The sequence below is a fragment of the Phoca vitulina genome, unplaced genomic scaffold, assembly GCF_004348235.1.
Source record: "Phoca vitulina isolate PV1807 unplaced genomic scaffold, GSC_HSeal_1.0 scaffold85, whole genome shotgun sequence".
In the NCBI taxonomy this organism is placed as follows: domain Eukaryota; kingdom Metazoa; phylum Chordata; class Mammalia; order Carnivora; family Phocidae; genus Phoca; species Phoca vitulina.
The window spans coordinates 107,101-125,756 of NW_022589788.1; the positions used below are offsets into that span (position 1 = coordinate 107,101).

The window sequence follows — 18,656 nt, forward strand, 5'->3', positions numbered from 1 at the left end:
AGGGGGTGGGGGGCTGTGGTGAAGGGTCCCAGATCCACCAGGGGGTGAGGGACCATGGTGAAGGGTCCCAGATCCACTGGGAGGTAGAATTCAGACATGGTTGGGGGGATCCCAAATCCCCCAAGAGGTGGGAGAGATGTGGTCAGAGGTCCTAGGTCCTACAGAAAGTTTGGGGACAGCCATGTTCATCACAGAATACACACAGCAACTGTGCTTAGAATAAATGACTGAATGAATGTATCGATGGGTAGAATGATGGATAGAACGTTTGGTAAATGGTTGTTCCAGACAAGTTGATCAAGTGCATCATTGGGCCCTAGTGGGGTTTTGGCGTGGGGTCGAGAGGATATAGGAGCCCATGAGCTGTGCAGAAAGCAAAGGGCATCCTCTTGGTTTGAATGCAGAGAGCCCCGCAGAGGTCATCCCAGGGAGGAGGGGTGGCCCTTCCAGCTCTGCCCTGAGCCCTGCTGCTTTCCCATAGTTCTCCGGCTGTTGTGCGGTCCTCACCTTCACCCCTCAGGGAGCGTCTGCTTCCCCACCATGCAAGGAGGAAACCATGCTTCCTCATGCCCCCCCGAGAACAGGTGCAGGACGCTGGCATTTTCAAAAGAAATTTTACTAAATACTAAAGGAAAACACAAAAGAAAAAAGTAGACAAATGATTAATAGAATTTTTTTAAATTTCAGAATCATTTTCTGACACTAAAAATCACAGTGGAAGCAGTAAGACACTCCTTTGGCCCACATCCTGTTGTCCAGAGAGACTGCCCTGCTGGAAAAGGCTCACATCCCTGGGCCTGCCCCTTGATCTCTGGACCCTTAGCCAACATTTTATTTCTCCATCATCCATGCCAAGTGCCCACACATTGTGCCCCATTCAAACACCCTTGCCTAAAACAGACCTTGTCTTCTAAAACATCCCATACCCCTTGCCTGGGGTCCTCCTCCCAATTCTGGGCTGGGCAATAGGTTGGAGGCCCCATGAATGCTGGAGTTGTTCTTAGCTTTGACCCTGGCCCCCTCAGGCCGCCCCTCGTCCACCCCGCAGGTGTCAAGCAAGGTACCTCCCACCCAGGAGGGTGGTCAGGGGCCAGCAGTGACTCGCCGGGACAGGAAGGGTCACGGGGGCCTCGCGTACGGGAGTGAGCAGGGCTTTCACACCAAGCTATTAGCATGTTTGGCGCTCAGAGCCCGTGTTTCTCCTGACTCCCCTCAGGTCCTGGTGCGGTTTCTGTTTTCCGTGAGCAAAGGGTACCGGAGAATCACCTACCACAACTGGCGTCATGGCTTCAATGTGGCCCAGACCATGTTCACGCTACTCATGGTGCGTGTCCCAGCAGGGGCGTGGCAGATGCCGCCCTAACCACCCCCCCCACCCGCCATCTGGTCAGGCTTGTGAAGACCCTCCTGGCCCTTGGGGTGGGGGGCCTCTGCGTGGGAGGTGGGGGCCTTCAAGGGCAGAGGAGTAGAGGAGGTGCATCCCCCTGGGACTGGCACACCCCCAGCCCCGGGAGTAACGGAGGGCACCTGGGCTGGGGAGGCGCGCAGGGCGAGGCCCGGATCCCTCCCCCACCCTGCTTGCCCGCACCCCGTGGAGCAGGGAAGGGAGGGAGGAGGAGGGTGCTGGCAGCACTGCACAGCTGTGGGCACCCGTGTCCTCAGACGGGGAAGCTGAAGAGCTACTACACAGACCTGGAGGCCTTCGCCATGGTGACCGCCGGCCTGTGCCACGACATCGACCACCGTGGCACCAACAACCTGTACCAGATGAAGTAGGCGGCACAGCTGGGCGCCCGGGTCGCTCTGTGGGAGACTGTCACAGCGGCCCAGGGAGGGGCCTGCGTAGAGCTCACTGAGGGTGGGGGTGCCCCTTCCCTGGCGAGGAGGGAAGTTCAGGGGGCCCAGAAGCCACAACCAGCCTCTCTGGGGGCTTCTGGCCAAACTGTGATTTTAATAAAACCTCTGTAACAGATCCCAGAATCCCTTAGCCAAGCTCCATGGTTCCTCAATTTTGGAACGGCACCACCTGGAGTTCGGGAAGTTCCTGCTCTCCGAGGAGGTTTGTGTCCCATTCCTCACTTAGGGTATTTCTCCGTATTTCTGACTGACCATCGCCTACACCACTGGTCCTCCCCCGGCCAGGTGCCGAGGACGCCACAGGGCGTTGTGACCAGCGAGCCAGGCCCCACGGGGGCTGGAGGAGGGTCAGCGGCGATGGGTTGGATTTGAACTTGGAAATGCACCCACCGCGGGGTGGGGTGGGCTCAGGGGTCAGGCAGTGGTGGGGAGGGCGTGCAAGGCCAGCTGGGTCTGGTACCCACGACCTGTCACCTGCCGGTAGGAGCAGGCCAGCGACATGCCAGGGTCAGACAGACAGATCCTGGGAGGGGGCAGGGACAGACTGGGAACCTAACCCTTCCCGCAGTCCCTGAACATCTACCAGAACCTGAACCGGCGACAGCACGAGCACGTGATCCATCTCATGGACATAGCCATCATTGCCACGGACCTGGCGCTCTACTTCAAGTGGGTGGCCGCCCCGGGGGGAGGCAGGACGGGAGCCTGGCTGGGGGGGGTGGGGTAGGGACCTGGGGCTCCTAGAAGAGGAACAGTCCTCTGGGCTGTCCCTCCCACAGGGCCTGAGCTCTTTGCCTCGGTTTCTCTCCTAGAAGGGTGGGTGGGGTTAAGATCAAGGAGGAGGGGGTGTCCTGCATGGAGTTAGAGGGTGGGGGTCGACTCTCTCTCTTTGTTCTTGGGGTTCAGGAAGAGAACAATGTTCCAGAAGATTGTGGATGAGTCTAAGAACTATGAGGACAAGAAGAGCTGGGTGGAGTACCTGTCCCTGGAGACAACGCGGAAGGAGATAGTCATGTAAGCTATGATGGGGGTGGGGGCGGCAGGAACCATCTCCGTGCTGGTTAATCCTCAAACGCCCCCCCACCAAACGAGGAGACCCCAGGCCCCTGAATGAGCCACAACAAGAACAGCTCATCTCTAAATGGCTTTGATAAATCGTCAAAATAAATGCTCCATCTTACTTGCTCCTCATTTTCAGGGGAGACAGTACAGGATTTGGGGTCAGAGAGTCCATTTCCTTAGTTTGTGGATTTGGCAATAATTTACTTATTCATGAACCTCCACTGATACATCTCCAAAATGGAGATTCAGAACTACGGTCCTCCTCCAGGCCTGTCCCAGAGGTCCAACAAGGAAAAATGTGTAAATCACGGGCACTTGGAGCTGCCCAATAAAGACTTGGTTTTAGTTTGTGGCAGCAAGGGGGAGAGGGAGGTCATGCATGAGGGGTGGGTTGGAGTGGGTGTGTAAAGTGAGAGGTCTACTACTGGAAGGGGTGCCCAGAGGTGGAGGTGGAGGGGAGGGAGGGAGGCCAGCCTGGGCACACATGGAGTTTCATCTGCCTGCAGGGCCATGATGATGACTGCGTGTGACCTGTCCGCCATCACCAAGCCCTGGGAAGTCCAGAGCAAGGTCAGAAGTCATGCAGAGCCCCCACCTCTTGTCATTGCCTCTTGAGATTGCATCTAGGGGAAGCCTGAGAAGGGGGTACAGAACCTTCATTTGCAAGTAGTACTGAGAGCTGCCCCCCTGCTCTGGGGCTGGGCTCGTGGCCGCCACATTGGAAAGCACCAATGTGCTCACTGTGCATCAGGCCCAGCCTGAAGAGTAGGGGTCCCAGAGGGTCTGGGGCAGAGACTGAGGGCACAGAGGCTCCTGGCAGGAGCCTCCTTTGTCAACTTCTGACCAAGCACTGAACTCCACAAGATGACTGCCTTTTATGTCCACCCCCCACCCAGGTTGCTTTGCTGGTGGCAGCTGAGTTCTGGGAACAAGGTGACTTGGAAAGGACAGTTCTGGATCAGCAGCCCATTGTGAGTGTTACTTCCAGAATCTTCTACCCCTACTGTGGTCCTTGGGAACTTCGGGCTTCCCTTGGTACAAACAGAGGGCCCCTGGGGATCTGGGGTCCCAGGACCTCAGTCTCACTTTGTGGGATCGGTCATGTGACATGAGCTGAGCGTAAATTTAGGTGGCTTGGGATCTGGGTAAAGTTGTAGAAAAAAACAGGGTTTGGATAAAGCTGTGAGGCCCATACAGAAGTGGAAAGTCATTGTCAAAAGTGGCTGAGGCAGGCTGTGGCCCATCACATGGGGCCTCCATGGCCCAGGCAGCTCCACAGTGAACCTCAGCCAGGCTGCAAGCTGCTCCAGGAAGGCCCTCAAGTGGGGAGAGTACGGTGCCAGAGAAGGCCAGCTGTTGGAGTCCAGGGGCCCACACCGTGATAGATGGAAGATGCTGAGATCTTCAGGCCAGCAATGTGGGGCCAGGAATATGCTGCTAGACCACAATGGCACCTGCATAGGATCCAAGGGGACGAGGACAGCATAGCATTGTCCAACAGCAGGTGGAACAGATGGAAAGAGGGTTTGTTTTACAAGTCAACTCCAGTCAGTGGATAGCTGCCTGATCACAGGGTGGAGAAGGCTTTGGGGCCAGGGACAGCCTGCAGGAAAGGGTGTCCTGACCAACCAGCCAAGTCCCTTGGGGACAGGGCAGGCCTCTAGTTCCTGCATGGCCTACAGTTGCTACAGACAGTGGGTAGCTATGAAGGATAAACCTGCAAGGAACAGCTCAGGGGGTCTGGAGTATGTGGACACCAAGGATAGTCCCTCCAAGGGCATCTGGAGTTTGCCCCCACAGGGCTCTCAAGCCAGGTCTTGAGTTAGCACCATGGATAGTTCCCAAGGAAGTGGGAGGAAGGCGCTCAGGGGACCTGAAACTGGGGAGCATCATGGTGGACTCAGCCCTGGAACTACCAGATGGCTCAGAGCGGGGAGGGGCATCCTGGCTGTCCCCTTTCAAGGGCCAGCATCTATCAAGGCAGGCTAAGCCCCAAGACCAGAGGCTCCACCTTCATCCCATGGACACTGCTTCATCTGTGTCTCTGTGAACATGTTCATCTGAGTTGGGTGGGGCTGAGTGAATCCTGCGGGCTCAGAGGAGGTATCTTTGCTCCCCCCACAAGCCAATGATGGACCGGAACAAGGCAGCTGAGCTCCCCAAACTACAGGTTGGCTTCATCGACTTCGTGTGCACATTCGTGTACAAGGTGAGCAGGGTGGTGCGGGGCCTGGCTAGGCTCACAGGAGGAAGGGGGTTGCTGGTGTGGGTTCACCCAATGGCCTGGCCTGCCACAGCCCCCATCTCCTCATCCTTGCACTTAAAATCTGAAATCCTCAGTGTCACCCCAAGGAGTCCCTTCCCACCTTCCCCTAACCAGTTCCTCAGAAGCTCTTCATGCTTTCCCACAGGTCTCCACCCTCTGGGAGGTCCTCCCACTCACCATGAGGTCTCACCTCACATGTCCCTTCCCCAAACCCCATCTAGGGCACCCCCACTCATGGCCTGCAGCTTATCTGCAGGTGCATTTTTTCAGTGCCTGTGAACCCAGGAGGACAGGGATGGGTCCACCTGTCACAACTGGGAATGCCTCACCCAGCAAACACATGTTGCACATGGTGACCAGGGAACATTGTGCCGAGGACACATGCACTGTGACATCACAGCCCAGAGGACTGTTCAGGGAGTGTGTCAGGGGGTCTGACTGCAGAGCCCCTCCCAAGTGATGCCCAACACGCCCATGGGCTCCACTCCATCTGGTCCTGGGGGCTGTGATGAGGAGGTTGTCTGCTTCTGAGTAAAGTAACCCCTGACTGGACCAGTCCCACTTCCCACCTTGACCACCACAGCGCGTGGGCTTCCCCTTACTGAAATCCCAGCTCCCTTTGCTGCCCCCTCAGTGGGGCTGTAAGTGCTGAGAAGGAAGGCGGGACCAGGATGGACATCCCAGTCCTGAACCTCACAGGTCACAGCCCCACCACATCGCTCCCCTCTCACTGCCTTCCCCAAGTCCACCCACACACTCCATGGCTCATGTGTGTGTTTGTGTGTGCATGTATGTGTGATGTACGTAGAAGAGACCAGGGAAGGGGCTGCAAGACCGGCATGTCTGCCCGAGACTTCCCACCCCTTCTGCCAAGGGACTCCCCTTCTGCCATTGATATTTTCTACTCCATTCTTGGGGTCCTTGACCCACTAAGACCGTCTGTGCCCTCCCCATCCTCTCTTCTCTGTTTCCTGGGCTTTGCTGGGAAAGTGACATCTCAGTGGTCCTTCCTTCTCCCTCAGACAGGCCCCCTCCCATGTTCTCCTCTTGGGTGAGTGGGGCAGGGTGTGGGGGGACAGGCTGGTGCCAGCAAGGGCCAAGATGTGGGGAGGCCACCTGCCCCAGCTGCCTAGGAACAGTCAGGAGTGTGGCCCGACTTCTTGATTCCCTGTCTTCCCGGTCCAGGAGTTTTCCCGTTTCCATGAAGAGATCCTGCCCATGTTCGACCGACTGCAGAACAACAGGAAGGAGTGGAAGGCCCTGGCTGACGAGTATGAGGCCAAAGTCAAGGCCCTGGAGGAGCAGAAGCAGCAACAGGAGGACAAGACAACAGCCAAGAAAGGTGTGGGCAGCAGGGCGGGCACGTGGCTAGTCCCCACATGGAAGTGTGTGAAGGGACGGAGGTTAAGCAAGAGCTGACTCTGTCGGACAGGCCGGTGGCCGAGGTGCTGGGGCAGGTGAGCTGGGTTCCTCCCTGCAGAGGCATCGGGCCTGTGGGCGCAGTGCAGTCAACAACCCGGACTGCGGGATCTCCTTGTTCCTCGCCAGAGACTCTCATTTTCTCTAACCAAGTAGCTATTTGAATGTTACTTCCTTGATGAAGGGAGGAAACATCGGGAACTCTCAGCAGCTCTTTCTTCCACTACCAGGCAGCAGTTTTCTCCTAAATAACTTAGGAAAATCTCCACTTCCATCTACCCTCAGAAACCAAACAGAAGACCTAAGGGCACCCATCTGACTCCGGTTCAGGTCATGATCTCGGGGTCCTGGGTCGAGCTCCACGGTGGGCTCTGCGCTCAGCAGGGAGCCTGCTTCTCCCTCAGGCCCTCCCCCTGCTCGTGCACACGCACACGCTCTCTCAAATAAATGAATAAAATCTTAACAAAAACAAAACAAAAACAGAAGACCTAAAAAAAGAAATTAAGTGAGCTGAGTCAAGCATACATGACATCTTTCCCTGTACTGTCAGAGCTTTGTTTACCTGCTCACCCCCCACCCCTGCGTCCCGTTGTGGGAATGTGGCTCACGTGGCCTCATCGTGAGGGGTCGGCACACCCCCCAGATGGAATCCCTGATGTTGCCATGGTATTTGCCTGTGCATGGCCACCTCAGCCCTGGGACTTTTGTTGCTATTTCCTGCTGTGGGGAGGAAACCGATGTCCGGACGGTTTTGGGCTTGTGGGGGCCAGAACTAAAAATGTCACAAGAACAAGATAAGAAAGGCTGAGCCCTGGCTAGGCTAATCGGCTTAGGCTGACCACAGGTCCCACACTCTGCCCTTCCTCCCACGGGGCTGGCTGAGGACACTGGGCAGAAGGGGCGGGGCCAGTGCACAGTCCTCTCACCATCTTGTCTCTCTTGCAGCGGGCACAGAGATTTGCAACGGCGGCCCCGCACCCAAGTCTTCGACCTGCTGCATCCTGTGAGCCGCTCTGTGTGTTCTGATGGCGCCCCAGTCCGTTCACCCGCTGGGACTCCACCTCTGCTTGCTACAGGAGGTTAAGAAGCCCAAGAAAATGACTGAAGACAATTTTGGGTATTTTGAAATTTTTTTAAGATTTATGTTTTTATAAACTAAAGTCAACTATGAATAAACAGTTTACCGTACTTCACACTCATCCATCTTTTGGGTACACAGCAATACCACAGAGATGTTTGGAAAGGGTCTGTGAACTGCGAGTCGGAAAGCACTGGGTGGGGTCCACAACTGCACATGTATTTATGTGTCTACGGGTAGATGAGATAGAGAGATGCTGTTGGCTGTCTGGTTGGGAGGAAATATGACCAGAAATTCAGAATAAAATAAAAAGAAAACAAGTTGCCCTTTTCTTTAATACAGCAGAAATTATGGTGGAGGGCACATCATGTAGGACCCATCAGAAAATTCTGCCACAAAGGTCAAGGCCAGGAGTGACCTGCGCAAAAACACGTGCAACAGCCCTCTGCATGGAGGTCAGGGGGAGCACACTGCCATGGCTGGGGTCTGCCCAAGTCCCGTACAAGTGAGGGTGCCCTTAGTGTTTGTGCACCCGCACAGCGAGACCCAAACGCACGACTCACACGTGAAACGGGTACTAATTATCTGGTAGAGGTTAAGGACTTTTAAAGTCCTGATAATGTGAGCTCCAAATCATTTGTTCCCGACACTGCACACTTAACCCCACAGCAAACTCCTCAGCTGCCTGATTAGACTGGTTGTGGAAAGGCCAGTTCAGATGCCACTCAAGCCCGCCTCCAGAGCTCCTGAGCTCCTGGGCAGGTGGTGAGGGGAGAATGGGGAGGGGGGAGCCACCCCCCACAGCCGTCCAGTCACAGGAAAGAGGCAGTTCACATCTCAGCAGGGACACCTGGTGACAGTCCATGATCAGGGCCAGGCCATCCTCCCAAGGGACTCCGCACCAGCCAACCGGAAGGAACTGAGCTGGGCTCACTCAACCTTCGCCAGAACTAAAACCAAGGGTTTAAAGTGCTTATCCACTGCTTCTCATCTTCCCCCTCACATTTGCAAATGAATTCATTTTATCAACAAAACTTGGGCTCAGGGAAATTTGCTCAAGGCCTGGGGCTGGGAAAGAGCACCATGCCAACACCAGGCCTCAGAGGCTGGAAGAGCACAGCCAGGAGGGGCAGAACCTGGCTGTCAGCTCAGCAAGAGCCCAAGCCCACTACAGAGCTTTAGGCAGCACCCCAGCCTGATCCCCAAAAGCCCACGGGCCTTCCTTAGGGTCGAGGGGAGGGCTCCTGACAGGGGGATGAAGATCCAGGTCCCCGGCATTTGCACGGCCCATCAAGGGTCTGGGCTCAGTGAAGACCAAGCAGCAGCCGCAATACCCAAGCTGGCTGTGTGGGGTATAAACTGCTCCCTTTGGGGGTCCCCAGTCGGACACCCCAGAGAACAGGTGACAGAATTTCTGTGTTCCCGGCCCGTCTGTGCACTGCCCTCTGGGTCTGTGACAGGTGCCCAGTTCTTCTGAAACCCACTCCCCATCCCCACCCCACAGAAATGGAGGATAGAGCACAACTGCTGAGCTGGAGTCCAGAAATCAGACAACTGGCGACAAAAAAGGAGAGCATCAAACACAGAAAGCTTTATTCATCCACACCATTCCAGAGAAAGGCAGGCTCACTTTAGTATGCTGTCGTCTTGGGCTGAAAGGTTCAAAGGAAAACACTCGTGTTATTACACGCTCAGGCAATCCGAAAGGACCACTTCACATGTTCAGTGCTCAACAACCCAGGATCTAGCTACAGTGGAGAGCCCGCATGCTCTGCCTCAACTCTTGTCCCTGCACACTGACTGGAGCCTGCCACAGCACTCAGCGGGGGATGCGTGCCTGGTTCCAGTCCTGTGGGCCCCTCTGCGGGTGGCACATTCCCAGACAACTAACCTCCAAGGCCTAGGGACCTGGTGGGCCTTGCCCAAGGCCAGGTGTCACCGTGTCCCCCAACATCCACGGCCCTGCTGCATCTCTCCTCCCGCAGAGGACCCACTGGCCAGTGCTGGAAGAAAGGAGGCAGCTCCCAACCCCCACTGTGGGGTTCACCTGAAGGAGCACCTATATGTTTCTCAAGTCTGGGCAGAGGACAAGGCCGTAAGATGCAGTAACTCCACTACCTTCTGCCAGTTCTCTCTCAATCCGCTTCCGTTCATCCTGCTTCTTTTTCTCCTCAGCGGCTATCCTCCTCTCCTCTTCTGCCCGAGGTTTCAGGTAACCTGTGTAAGGAAAGCACGAAGATGGGTAGGTACTTTCAGTGTCTTCACCAAAACGCTGCATAAAAGGAATTTAGTGCACGTGAATGCCTGATGCATGTGCTTTCCACTCTTTTCCTTCCACGTGGATTAAGGCCTGACTTTCCCTGCTCAGCAAAGAGCCCAACCCAGAGCGCAGCTGCAGGGGCCCCGCCTGCCAGCCCCCGAGACGCCCCACCAGATGCCCCACCACCTCACCGCACTTCTCTGCTCGGCAATCTAGGCCACCAGAGGCTGCTCGCGTCTGACCGCAGCACTCCTCCAACACCCACTTGGCACCCCAATTTTCAACAAGAACTAGCCGTTTTCCAGCTCCCGGGGGGTGCCCAGCATCAGAATGCACTTTGGGTCCTGACCACCTGCGCTAATCCCAAAGCAACCTACACACCTGCCGCGCCCCGCTCAGGGGTCAAACTCGCTCAGGTTTCTGGGGCTGGGGCCTCCCAACCCTGCCCCCTTTCTTGCCCTTCGCTGGGGCTTAGTAGATGGCTCTGGGGAGCCCCCCTGGCTCTGAGAAGCCCCAGTGCTACCCCTGCCTTGGGCCAAGACAGCGGCGCGGTCACTCACTGTAGCGCTTGGCTCCATACGCCACGCCGAGGAACAGGGCGGAGTAGCGGCCGAGCTGCGGGCAAAAGACGGTCAGAGGCCGGGCAGGAGGGTGCGGGGGGGGGGGGGGGGGGGGGGGGGGGGGGGGGGTGCCCGGCGGGGGGGGGGGGGCGGACGGGGGGCCCCGGGGGCGGGGGGCGGGGGGGATGGGTCCCCAAACCGCGGGGTCGGGGGGCGCAGGGGTTCCCGGGAACGCGGGGACTGGGGAGAGAGTTCCTAGCCCGCGGGATCCGGGACGCAGGGCGGGAGTCCCGGGAGCGCGGGGACTGAGGAGGCGGTTCCCAGCCCGCGGGGTCGGGGGGCGCAGGGTGGGAGTCCCGGGAGCGCGGGGACTGGGAAGGAGTTCCCAGCCCGCGGGGTCGGGGGGCGCAGGGGGGTCCTGGGAGCGCGGGGACTGGGGGGCGTTCCCAGCCCGCGGGGTCGGCGGAGCAGGGCGGGGGTCCTGGGAGGGGATTCCCACCCGCGGAGTCCGGGGCGTAGGGCGGGGGCCCCGAGAGCGCGGGGGGTGCGGACGGGGGCGCGGGTCCCGGGAGCTCAGGGAGTAGGGACGGGGGCGCGGGCCTCGGGGAGGCGGTTCCCAGCCCGCGGGGTCGGGGGTGCAGGACGGAGGTCCCGGGAGCGCGGGGAGTGGGGGGGGGGGGTCGCACCCGCGGGGGCGCGGGTCCTGGGCTCTCTGGGGTCGCGCACGCGGAGCCGAGCACCCGGCGACGGCCGCAAAGCCTAGTTCACCTTGATGAGCGGGGAGACTGGCACCGGCGGCACCATCTTGACCGTAACCTTCACGCCGGAAGCACAATCTGAGGAGGACGCTGCAAGGGCCCGGAAAGCTGCGGAGACGTAAAAGCGTACAAGGGCGAACGCATGCGCCGTCGGCGGCGAACAGAAGCAGGACTGCGCCCCCCGGTGGACGGAGGTGGAACAGCGTGCGCCCGCTCGGGGCGGGGACCACACCGGGCGCGCGGCTCGCCATCAGCTGCGCATGCGCGATTGCGGGAGAAGCAGGTGTCGGCTGGGCGGCGGGGGTGGGTTTTGCCCCGGGTGTAAAACCCGGCCTACCCTCATGTTCCCTGCAGCCTCTGCCGTTGTCAGGCCAGGTTGAGCACCAGGGGAGCCCGCCCATTATAGGTCCAAATATTTGAAAAATCTAAGTCAGTCTCACGAAGTGTAAAGTAGATGGCTCTCTATCCTCCTGCTGTGCCTGGGCTCTCCTGTCAGGGCCGGCGAGTCGGGGAAGGAGCCCCCACCCCCGCCCCGCGGCTGCAGAGGCCCACGGTCACCCCAGGTCAGCTGCCACGACCGCCCAGGAAGGGCCCATGGTCCGGAAAGGGGTTCGAGGTTTTGGGCTGGGAATCCAGGGGCTAAGTGTGACCTGAGTGCAGGCCTCCTTGCCCCAGGCCTCTCACGGAGGGGAGGGGAGGGGAGGGGAGCGGTTGTGGCCAAGCCCTCTGGACTCAGGCCAGGCTTATCCTGGTGGCCTCAGAACTTCTTCCTGGGACGGCACTGCCTCGGGTGCCCCTTACAGCTACCCTTGCCCGCAGTCTCAGTCCTCCAGCAGAGCCGAGTTTCCTCACTGCAGGAGCCTCTCCAGCACAGGGGGCTGGAGTCTTCCTGGGAAGAGCACCCTAGTAGAGCCTGCTCCCTGACTCCTGCCCTGGGGACCCTGCAGTCCCAAGCTCCAAGGTCCACCTCAACCAGGGCCTCAGGGACCACTGAGCCCCCAGATGGGCCCTCATTCTCTCACTTCTGCTACTCACCGTGGGTGGGGGTAGGAGGCCACACCTGTGAGGTACTCTGTCCCACTCTGTCCCACTTCTGTGGTTAGCTCTGGCAAAGACATACCAGGTCACCCACAGGTGTGCAGAGGGGCTACCCAAAGATGGAGCGGCGGTGGCCAGACAGCTTCCCAACTGTGTTGGCTGTGCAGACACATGGTTCCCAAAGCAACCAGGTGTGTGTTGGGGGTGGGGGGTGGTCTGGAAGGAGGACCACTCATCCCCTGGGCCCTGCACTGCTCCAGAAAGAAGCTCCCTGAGAACCAGAGCTCGGGGCTCACTAGGGCCCCCGGTATGCCAGAGGGGAGCCCACTTTTCCTTAGTCTCCCAAACCCTCCTGTTTCCAAAGAGAGCTTAATGATAAATCTAAAGAGAATGGAATGCAGAGATGAAAACTGCAGGGCACAAAGCAGTTGCTCCGTAAATCTGCATGGAAGCGAGGTTCTTCCAGCCTCCCCAGGGTCCTGGGCAGGGCCTCCTGGCTCTGCAGCTTGCTCTGGAGTCCTGGCTCTAGGCCTCCGGCTGGGAAACTGGAAAGTCACCTGTGTTGCTTCCTGGGCTGAGGGTGGGAACAGGGAGGCCCATCCTATAGGGCCACCAGGCCCTTCTCTGAGCTCTCTGAGGATCCCTGCCTGATGCCATCCACTGGTGCCTCTGCCAGGCCTGGGGTTGGGGGAAGTCCTTCCCAAGCCCCCTCATTGCTCCCTGAGGAAGCTGTAAACACACACTGACCCCACAGGACACAAAATAAACCTCTTCAACCAACATGCCATGTGGTAATGCTGAGTGCACACCCCCCACTCCCACCCCACCCCCATTCTTGCCCTTGAGCATCTAGGCAGATGACCTCGGGTGACAAATATGTTTTCCCTTCCCTGGATATTAAAATAAACAAGACTCCTCAGCAACTCCTGCTTCCAGAATCAAAAATAAGTGTCTCTTGGGCTGAAGGTGAGGCCAAGGTGCTGGTAGGGGACCACCTAATGGTAGCTTCCAGTGGGGCGGGGTAGGGGGACCAGTGGGGGACACACATGCCCATATACACATGGGGAAGACCCCTGAAGCTGGGGGAGACTCGCTTTGGCCCTGGGCCCTTCCTGAGGGCTGAGGGGGCTCCCACCTGGCTCAGGACACTGGAACCGCCTGCTGACACCTCTGCACCTGTCAGGGCCAGCTGTCCACTTTGAATCCTGATATTCTCCCCGGAGCCAGGCTCCATGGCTATCTTTAGTGCTGCCAACCCAGAAAACCTCCCCAGGGGCTCTGCCAGTGTCTTCTGGCCTTCCCCACATCAGGGGCCTTCTGAGCACAGATCCTGCCTGTCTTCCCTTCTCAATGTTGTGGTCCCAATCCTACAGCCCTGCTAGGGTCTCTCCAAGCATCACAGTCAGACCTTGCCCAACTGGGAATGCAGCCCAGCCCAGGTCTCCCACGTTAGTCACATGTTCTCCCTCTGGGAGTCCTCCAGGCCGAACCCAAGGGAGCCCCCAGGTCCCCGCAGTGGGTCATGCCTCCCCAAGTTCCACGGGGTGCTTGTTGTCCCATACTCATGGCAGGCAAATGGTGTCTGCCCCTGGGATCACATATGGCAGCACCTCAGAGGTGTCATGTGACTGAAGGGGTGTGCCCCTGGGGGCAGGACCCCTGCCATGGTGGCACTCACATGTGATGTGGTTCCCAGAGGTGCCCTAGGGGACCCCTGCTGCTGATGCCTACCCCCGCCCATGGTACAGGAACAAGGGGCTCTGAGGGCTTGTTCTCCAGGTGTGAAACTGCAGTCCTGACTGCCCTCTTCATTCTACCCCCAGGCCTTCTCCTTCTGTTCAGCCTATAGACCCCCATCCTTTCCTGCCCCTAACCTGCACTCCCCGCAACCCAGGACTAGGGCACCCAGCCCCTGACCCTGTGGTGACCTCTAATATCCGGCACCAGGTCTCCCCCCCGACTCTGCCTGCTGGGCTCTGCCTGCTGGGCCATGATGTAGTGGGGAATTTGGTCCAGGGCCCAGCCCATCTGGATGGCCCTCCATCCCAGAAATGTTATCCCCACTCTGTGCCAGGCAAGGAGCTCCCTGCCATGGGGATACCTAGGGCCCTGGGACTTTTCTGCCACTGAAGCAGAGAGGTGAGGGCGCACACAACATGCTCAGAGAACACTTGGTCACCAGCCCCCAAGGCCACTCACAGTGACTTTGTGCAAACCTAGGAAAGGTACTCCTTCTTCTGGCTCCTGCAGCCGCCCAGGTCCTCATGCAGGTGGCCCTGGAGATGCACAGAAAACAGGAGAACAAAGCCTTCTTGGTGAGCTGCCTGGGAAGCTGGGGGCCCTGCTGGGCAGGGCAAGATGGCGGCATCTGAGTCACCCGCCAGGTGCCAAAGCTCACTCTGCAGTTGTCCAGTCCCCAGGGTGGCCCTGGGCCTGTCCTTGTAGGGAGCGGCAGCCGGAGTCCGAGCTGTCCTGGGGGACTGGGTAGGAGTTTAAGACGGGTGACCTGGGCAAGGAGGGCACAGACCATCGCAGCAGGCAGACCCAGGCATGGTGAGTGTGGCCAGGAGGCCACCGGGGCAGGATCGAGTGTGAGTGTGCATGTGTTTGTGCACCGTGTGCATTTGGGACTGTGTGTACACGTGTGTCGCCTACATGAGTGTGTTCTGTGGGAGTGTATGTACACAAGAGTTGAGTTTGTTTACATGTGTAAGGGTGTTAGGTGGGGAAGATCTGTGCCCCACGGCTGCCTCAGTGACATCTGGGGCTGGAAGATGGAGGGTGCTGGCCTTCACACTGGAGGGATTCCTAGAACTGGCCCACCCACTTGCTGGCTACTTGCACAGTCCATTTGCTCCTTGGACATTCAGGCCCAGCTGGCTCCTGGCTGGATGGCAGATGGAGCAGGACAAAGCTCAAGACGAGCCCTGGGTACAGTGCTGTTAGGACCTTGTCAGGGCTGCCCCAGCCCAGGGACCCAGGTTTGGGGTCCCCCTGGAGCACCTAGTGCCATAGCCCACCTGTCCTCTGTGTTGTCTTCCAAAACACCAGCCTGGAGACCCCTTAGCCTTGGTGTTCTCACATTAGGCCAGCAGGAAGACTAAGAAGAAGGAAGGGGGTGGCCTACGGGCCCAGAGGGCATCATCCAACGTCTTCTCCAACTTTGAGCAGACCCAGATCCAGGAGTTCAAGGAGGTGAGGCTTTGCTTTTGTCCCAGGACCCCTCCACCCAGTAACTCCTGCCCAAGGGGTCCCCTGTGAATCGTAATGCAGGTGACCAAAAGACCCTACATGAGCCTCACTCCAGACCCAGTGAGAATAGATGCCTGTCCTAACATGGTGTGGCCAGCCTGGCAACCCAGTGACCCTGGCCTCGGTTTCAGGCATTCACACTAATGGATCAGAACCGAGATGGCTTCATTGACAAGGAGGACCTGAAGGACACCTACGCCTCTCTGGGTAGGTGCCGTGGGACAGAGCTCTCTAGAACCCACCTCAGAATGTCCTCCAGTCCTGGAGAGCTTTGCTCTGTACCTGGGCCTTACAGCCTGACCTGACATCCCATTCCTCATGGGCTGCGAGATGTGGGCTGGGCCTCCCCTAGGGGAGAAATCCCTCTGGCTTGATCAGGGCATCACAGGGTGGGTGGCACAGCCCAAGCATGGGTATCCTGGATGGGGAGGTTGGGACCAAAGCTCCAGGGAGGGGCTAACACCCCAGAGGGACACCACTGCATGGGGAGGCTTGTCCTCCTTCCCCCAAGCATGGTAAGGGAGCCCAGAAATAGAACTTGGAGGACGTGGAGGCCGGATCATGCCCCTCTGAAGAGCCAAAGGCTGGCCCTTTCTCCCTCAACTTCCCATTTGGGGGCATGTTCTCAGCCTGAGGCAATCCCAGGGGAGAACAGGTAGGTTTCTTTCCTCTGGGCCCCCTTATACCCAGGTAAGCAGATCACAGGTCTTCCTGGGCTCCATGCATGGCCTCTTCCTCCTCCTCAGCTGCCCATCTCCCCAGGGCTCAGGGTTTGGGGTTCTGCTGACATGCAGACCTGGGCCACCACACCTGGGCCAAGTATCCCCCCATTGGCTCACCTCCCTCCTTCTGGCCTCCTCAACTTTGAATGATGGAGGTGGGCAACCAGTGGGGACAGCAGACACACCAACAATAGGACAGCCAGGGGGGTGTGACATTCCTGCCCATGCCTTGTATCGGCGACAGGCAAAACCAACATCAAGGATGATGAGCTGGATGCCATGCTCAAGGAGGCCTCAGGGCCCATCAACTTCACCATGTTCCTGAACATGTTTGGGGCGAAGCTGACAGGTAAGAGCCATGGGGTGGTGAGCACCACGGGTCCAGGCTCCTCCCTGGCTAGGGGCAGCCCTCAGGCCAGTCTGCCAAGACAGACTGTTAGCTCCTAACACTTAGAAATCCAGACATTTCACATAAAAATCCAGATTTTCAGATTTGCTGAAAAGCCCTAGGACCTGACATTCTGGTACCCACATCTGTGGGTCACACACCCAGGGGGCACATGAGCCCAACCTTCCTCCTGTCTGCTTCGTGGTGATAGCCTCTGTCCTTCACTCATTGAGCACTCACTCCACTTTTGGGCCTGGGCAGGATTCTGGGGACCCCCAGAGTAGTCCCCTCAGAGTGGGAGCTGCAGGGTCTCCCAGGGGCTCAGGAGCTGGACGCTCATTCAGGCCAAGCCCTGGGGTGGCCCAGAGCAGGACTGGAGCCCTAAACAGCCCATGGTTCAAGGCCTTTTGTGGGCAGGTACGGATGCCGAGGAGACCATCCTAAATGCCTTCAAGATGCTGGATCCCGATGGCAAAGGCAGCATTAACAAGGACTAGTGAGTGTGGCCACAGGCACCTAGACATCTCCCCGAGGGATGCCAAGCCTACCTCCCCTCACCCCACCCCAGTCTCCAGGCCTTGGGCTGCCTGCCCCAAGATCCTGAGTCCCTCAGGGTAACTGAGGACAAAACAGTCTTGCCTACACAGGGCTGGGCACCCAGGGACTCGGCTGGTCACCACCACTTGGACCATCACTGGGTCTTTAAGTCCTTTTGGGGGCTAAATCAGCCAAGTGGGCATATTTGGTGTACCAGGCACTTGCCTCTAATCTCCCACAGTCTCCTCCCTGCAGATGGAGCCCCCCCCCCACCAGGGTGGTGACCCCTGAGCGTGTGAGTCAGGAAAGACTCCCTGATGACCACTCCCTGGTGCCCAGGCTTTAGCCAGGCTTCTGAGAGGCACCTGTGCTGTGAGTGGGTGGGATTGAAGGGTGAGCAGACCCCCGCCTTGGGGTATCCCACAGTGGAAGAGCCAATGATGTGAACTGACCCAAGTCATGGGGCTCCCTGGGGCCACCCCTCCAGTTCTTCCCCTGCCAATTCCTTTCTTCAGTGCAGCCTAATTTGGCTCCTCCCTCCTTGTCCTCAGCATCAAGCGGCTGTTGATGTCCCAGGCAGACAAGATGACCGCTGAAGAGGTTTGGCCCACTCTGCCCTCCCCCAACTTCCTTCCCCCATGCCCCTCTGTGAAGCTCAAGGATAGCCCTCTGGGCTCCAGGGGGTGGGCAGTTAACTAGGGGGATTCACCCTGGGCCCCCAGAGGCTGCAGCAATGGGGTGGGCAGTATACCCCAGCCCTGCCCCTGGCTCTGCAGTGTGATCCCCCCCCCCACCTCCCTTTCCCCCACCCCCACAAGCAAAAACAACACTGGAGCTGGCTGGAGTTCAGTGCCTGTAATTCATCAGACCATTTGCTCCTTCCCCTCGTCCCTGGGCCTGACTCCCCCAACCATACCGGCTTGCAGGTTGACCAGATGTTCCAGTTTGCCACCATCGATGCTGCAGGCAACCTGGACTATAAGGCACTGAGCTACGTGCTCACCCACGGGGAGGAGAAGGAGGAATGAAGGGCATCTCCTCCATCTGCACCCGGGCTGCAGCCAGTTCAATAAACATGAACCCACAAACCTGCCTGCCAGTGTCTGCAGAGGGAGAGGAGGAGGGATCTGCCTGCGGGTGGGAGGGTCGGCAGGTGGGGAACCTCTGCCTGGGGGGGGGAGATGTGTCTGCCGTGGTGGGGAGAGTTTGGGGGAGGGTCCACTGGGTGGAAGTGTTTGCTTGGAACTGGGAGAGTCTGGAGGGGAAGGGTCTGGTGGGGGTGGGAGCATCGATCTGCCTGTAGGGCCCTCCCTCTGCTTCCCCCTCCCAGCCCAGCCTGACCCCACCTGCTGTCCTAGCACTCATGCTGGAGTCAGGTCACTCAGTGGTCAGCAGAGGTTGAGAAAAGCTATGGGTTGGGATTCCTCAAGGAAGGCATTTCTCACAAGTGTCCATTCCA

At 58.5% G+C, this 18,656-nt stretch overlaps 3 protein-coding genes across 3 annotated transcripts in view; 2 read left to right on the plus strand and 1 right to left on the minus strand.

Annotated features, from left to right (window-relative positions):
• The window catches only part of PDE6B (phosphodiesterase 6B), a 34,632-nt gene extending 26,835 nt beyond the window's left edge, over nt 1-7,797 (plus strand). The window contains exons 13-22 of the mRNA XM_032395557.1: nt 1,217-1,324; nt 1,663-1,772; nt 1,972-2,059; nt 2,426-2,526; nt 2,764-2,871; nt 3,426-3,489; nt 3,816-3,890; nt 5,045-5,128; nt 6,371-6,527; nt 7,550-7,797. Of these exons, the coding sequence (XP_032251448.1) occupies nt 1,217-1,324; nt 1,663-1,772; nt 1,972-2,059; nt 2,426-2,526; nt 2,764-2,871; nt 3,426-3,489; nt 3,816-3,890; nt 5,045-5,128; nt 6,371-6,527; nt 7,550-7,611 (957 nt within the window). The 3' untranslated portion in view covers nt 7,612-7,797. The remainder of the gene's footprint in view (nt 1-1,216; nt 1,325-1,662; nt 1,773-1,971; nt 2,060-2,425; nt 2,527-2,763; nt 2,872-3,425; nt 3,490-3,815; nt 3,891-5,044; nt 5,129-6,370; nt 6,528-7,549) is intronic.
• A 1,453-nt stretch (nt 7,798-9,250) lies between these two features.
• Nucleotides 9,251-11,379, minus strand: ATP5ME (ATP synthase membrane subunit e). Its single transcript, XM_032395573.1, has 4 exons — nt 11,271-11,379; nt 10,503-10,557; nt 9,801-9,899; nt 9,251-9,334 (listed from the first exon to the last, which is right to left on the minus strand). The coding sequence occupies exons 1-4, from the start codon at nt 11,304-11,306 to the stop codon at nt 9,309-9,311; spliced, it is 216 nt and encodes a 71-aa protein (XP_032251464.1). The 5' UTR covers nt 11,307-11,379; the 3' UTR covers nt 9,251-9,308.
• A 4,207-nt stretch (nt 11,380-15,586) lies between these two features.
• Nucleotides 15,587-18,593, plus strand: MYL5 (myosin light chain 5). Its single transcript, XM_032395569.1, has 5 exons — nt 15,587-15,757; nt 16,517-16,621; nt 17,078-17,156; nt 17,749-17,797; nt 18,124-18,593. Exons 1-5 carry the CDS (start codon nt 15,694-15,696, stop codon nt 18,223-18,225), a joined length of 399 nt encoding a protein of 132 aa, XP_032251460.1. The 5' UTR covers nt 15,587-15,693; the 3' UTR covers nt 18,226-18,593.
• Nucleotides 18,594-18,656: the final 63 nt, after the last annotated feature.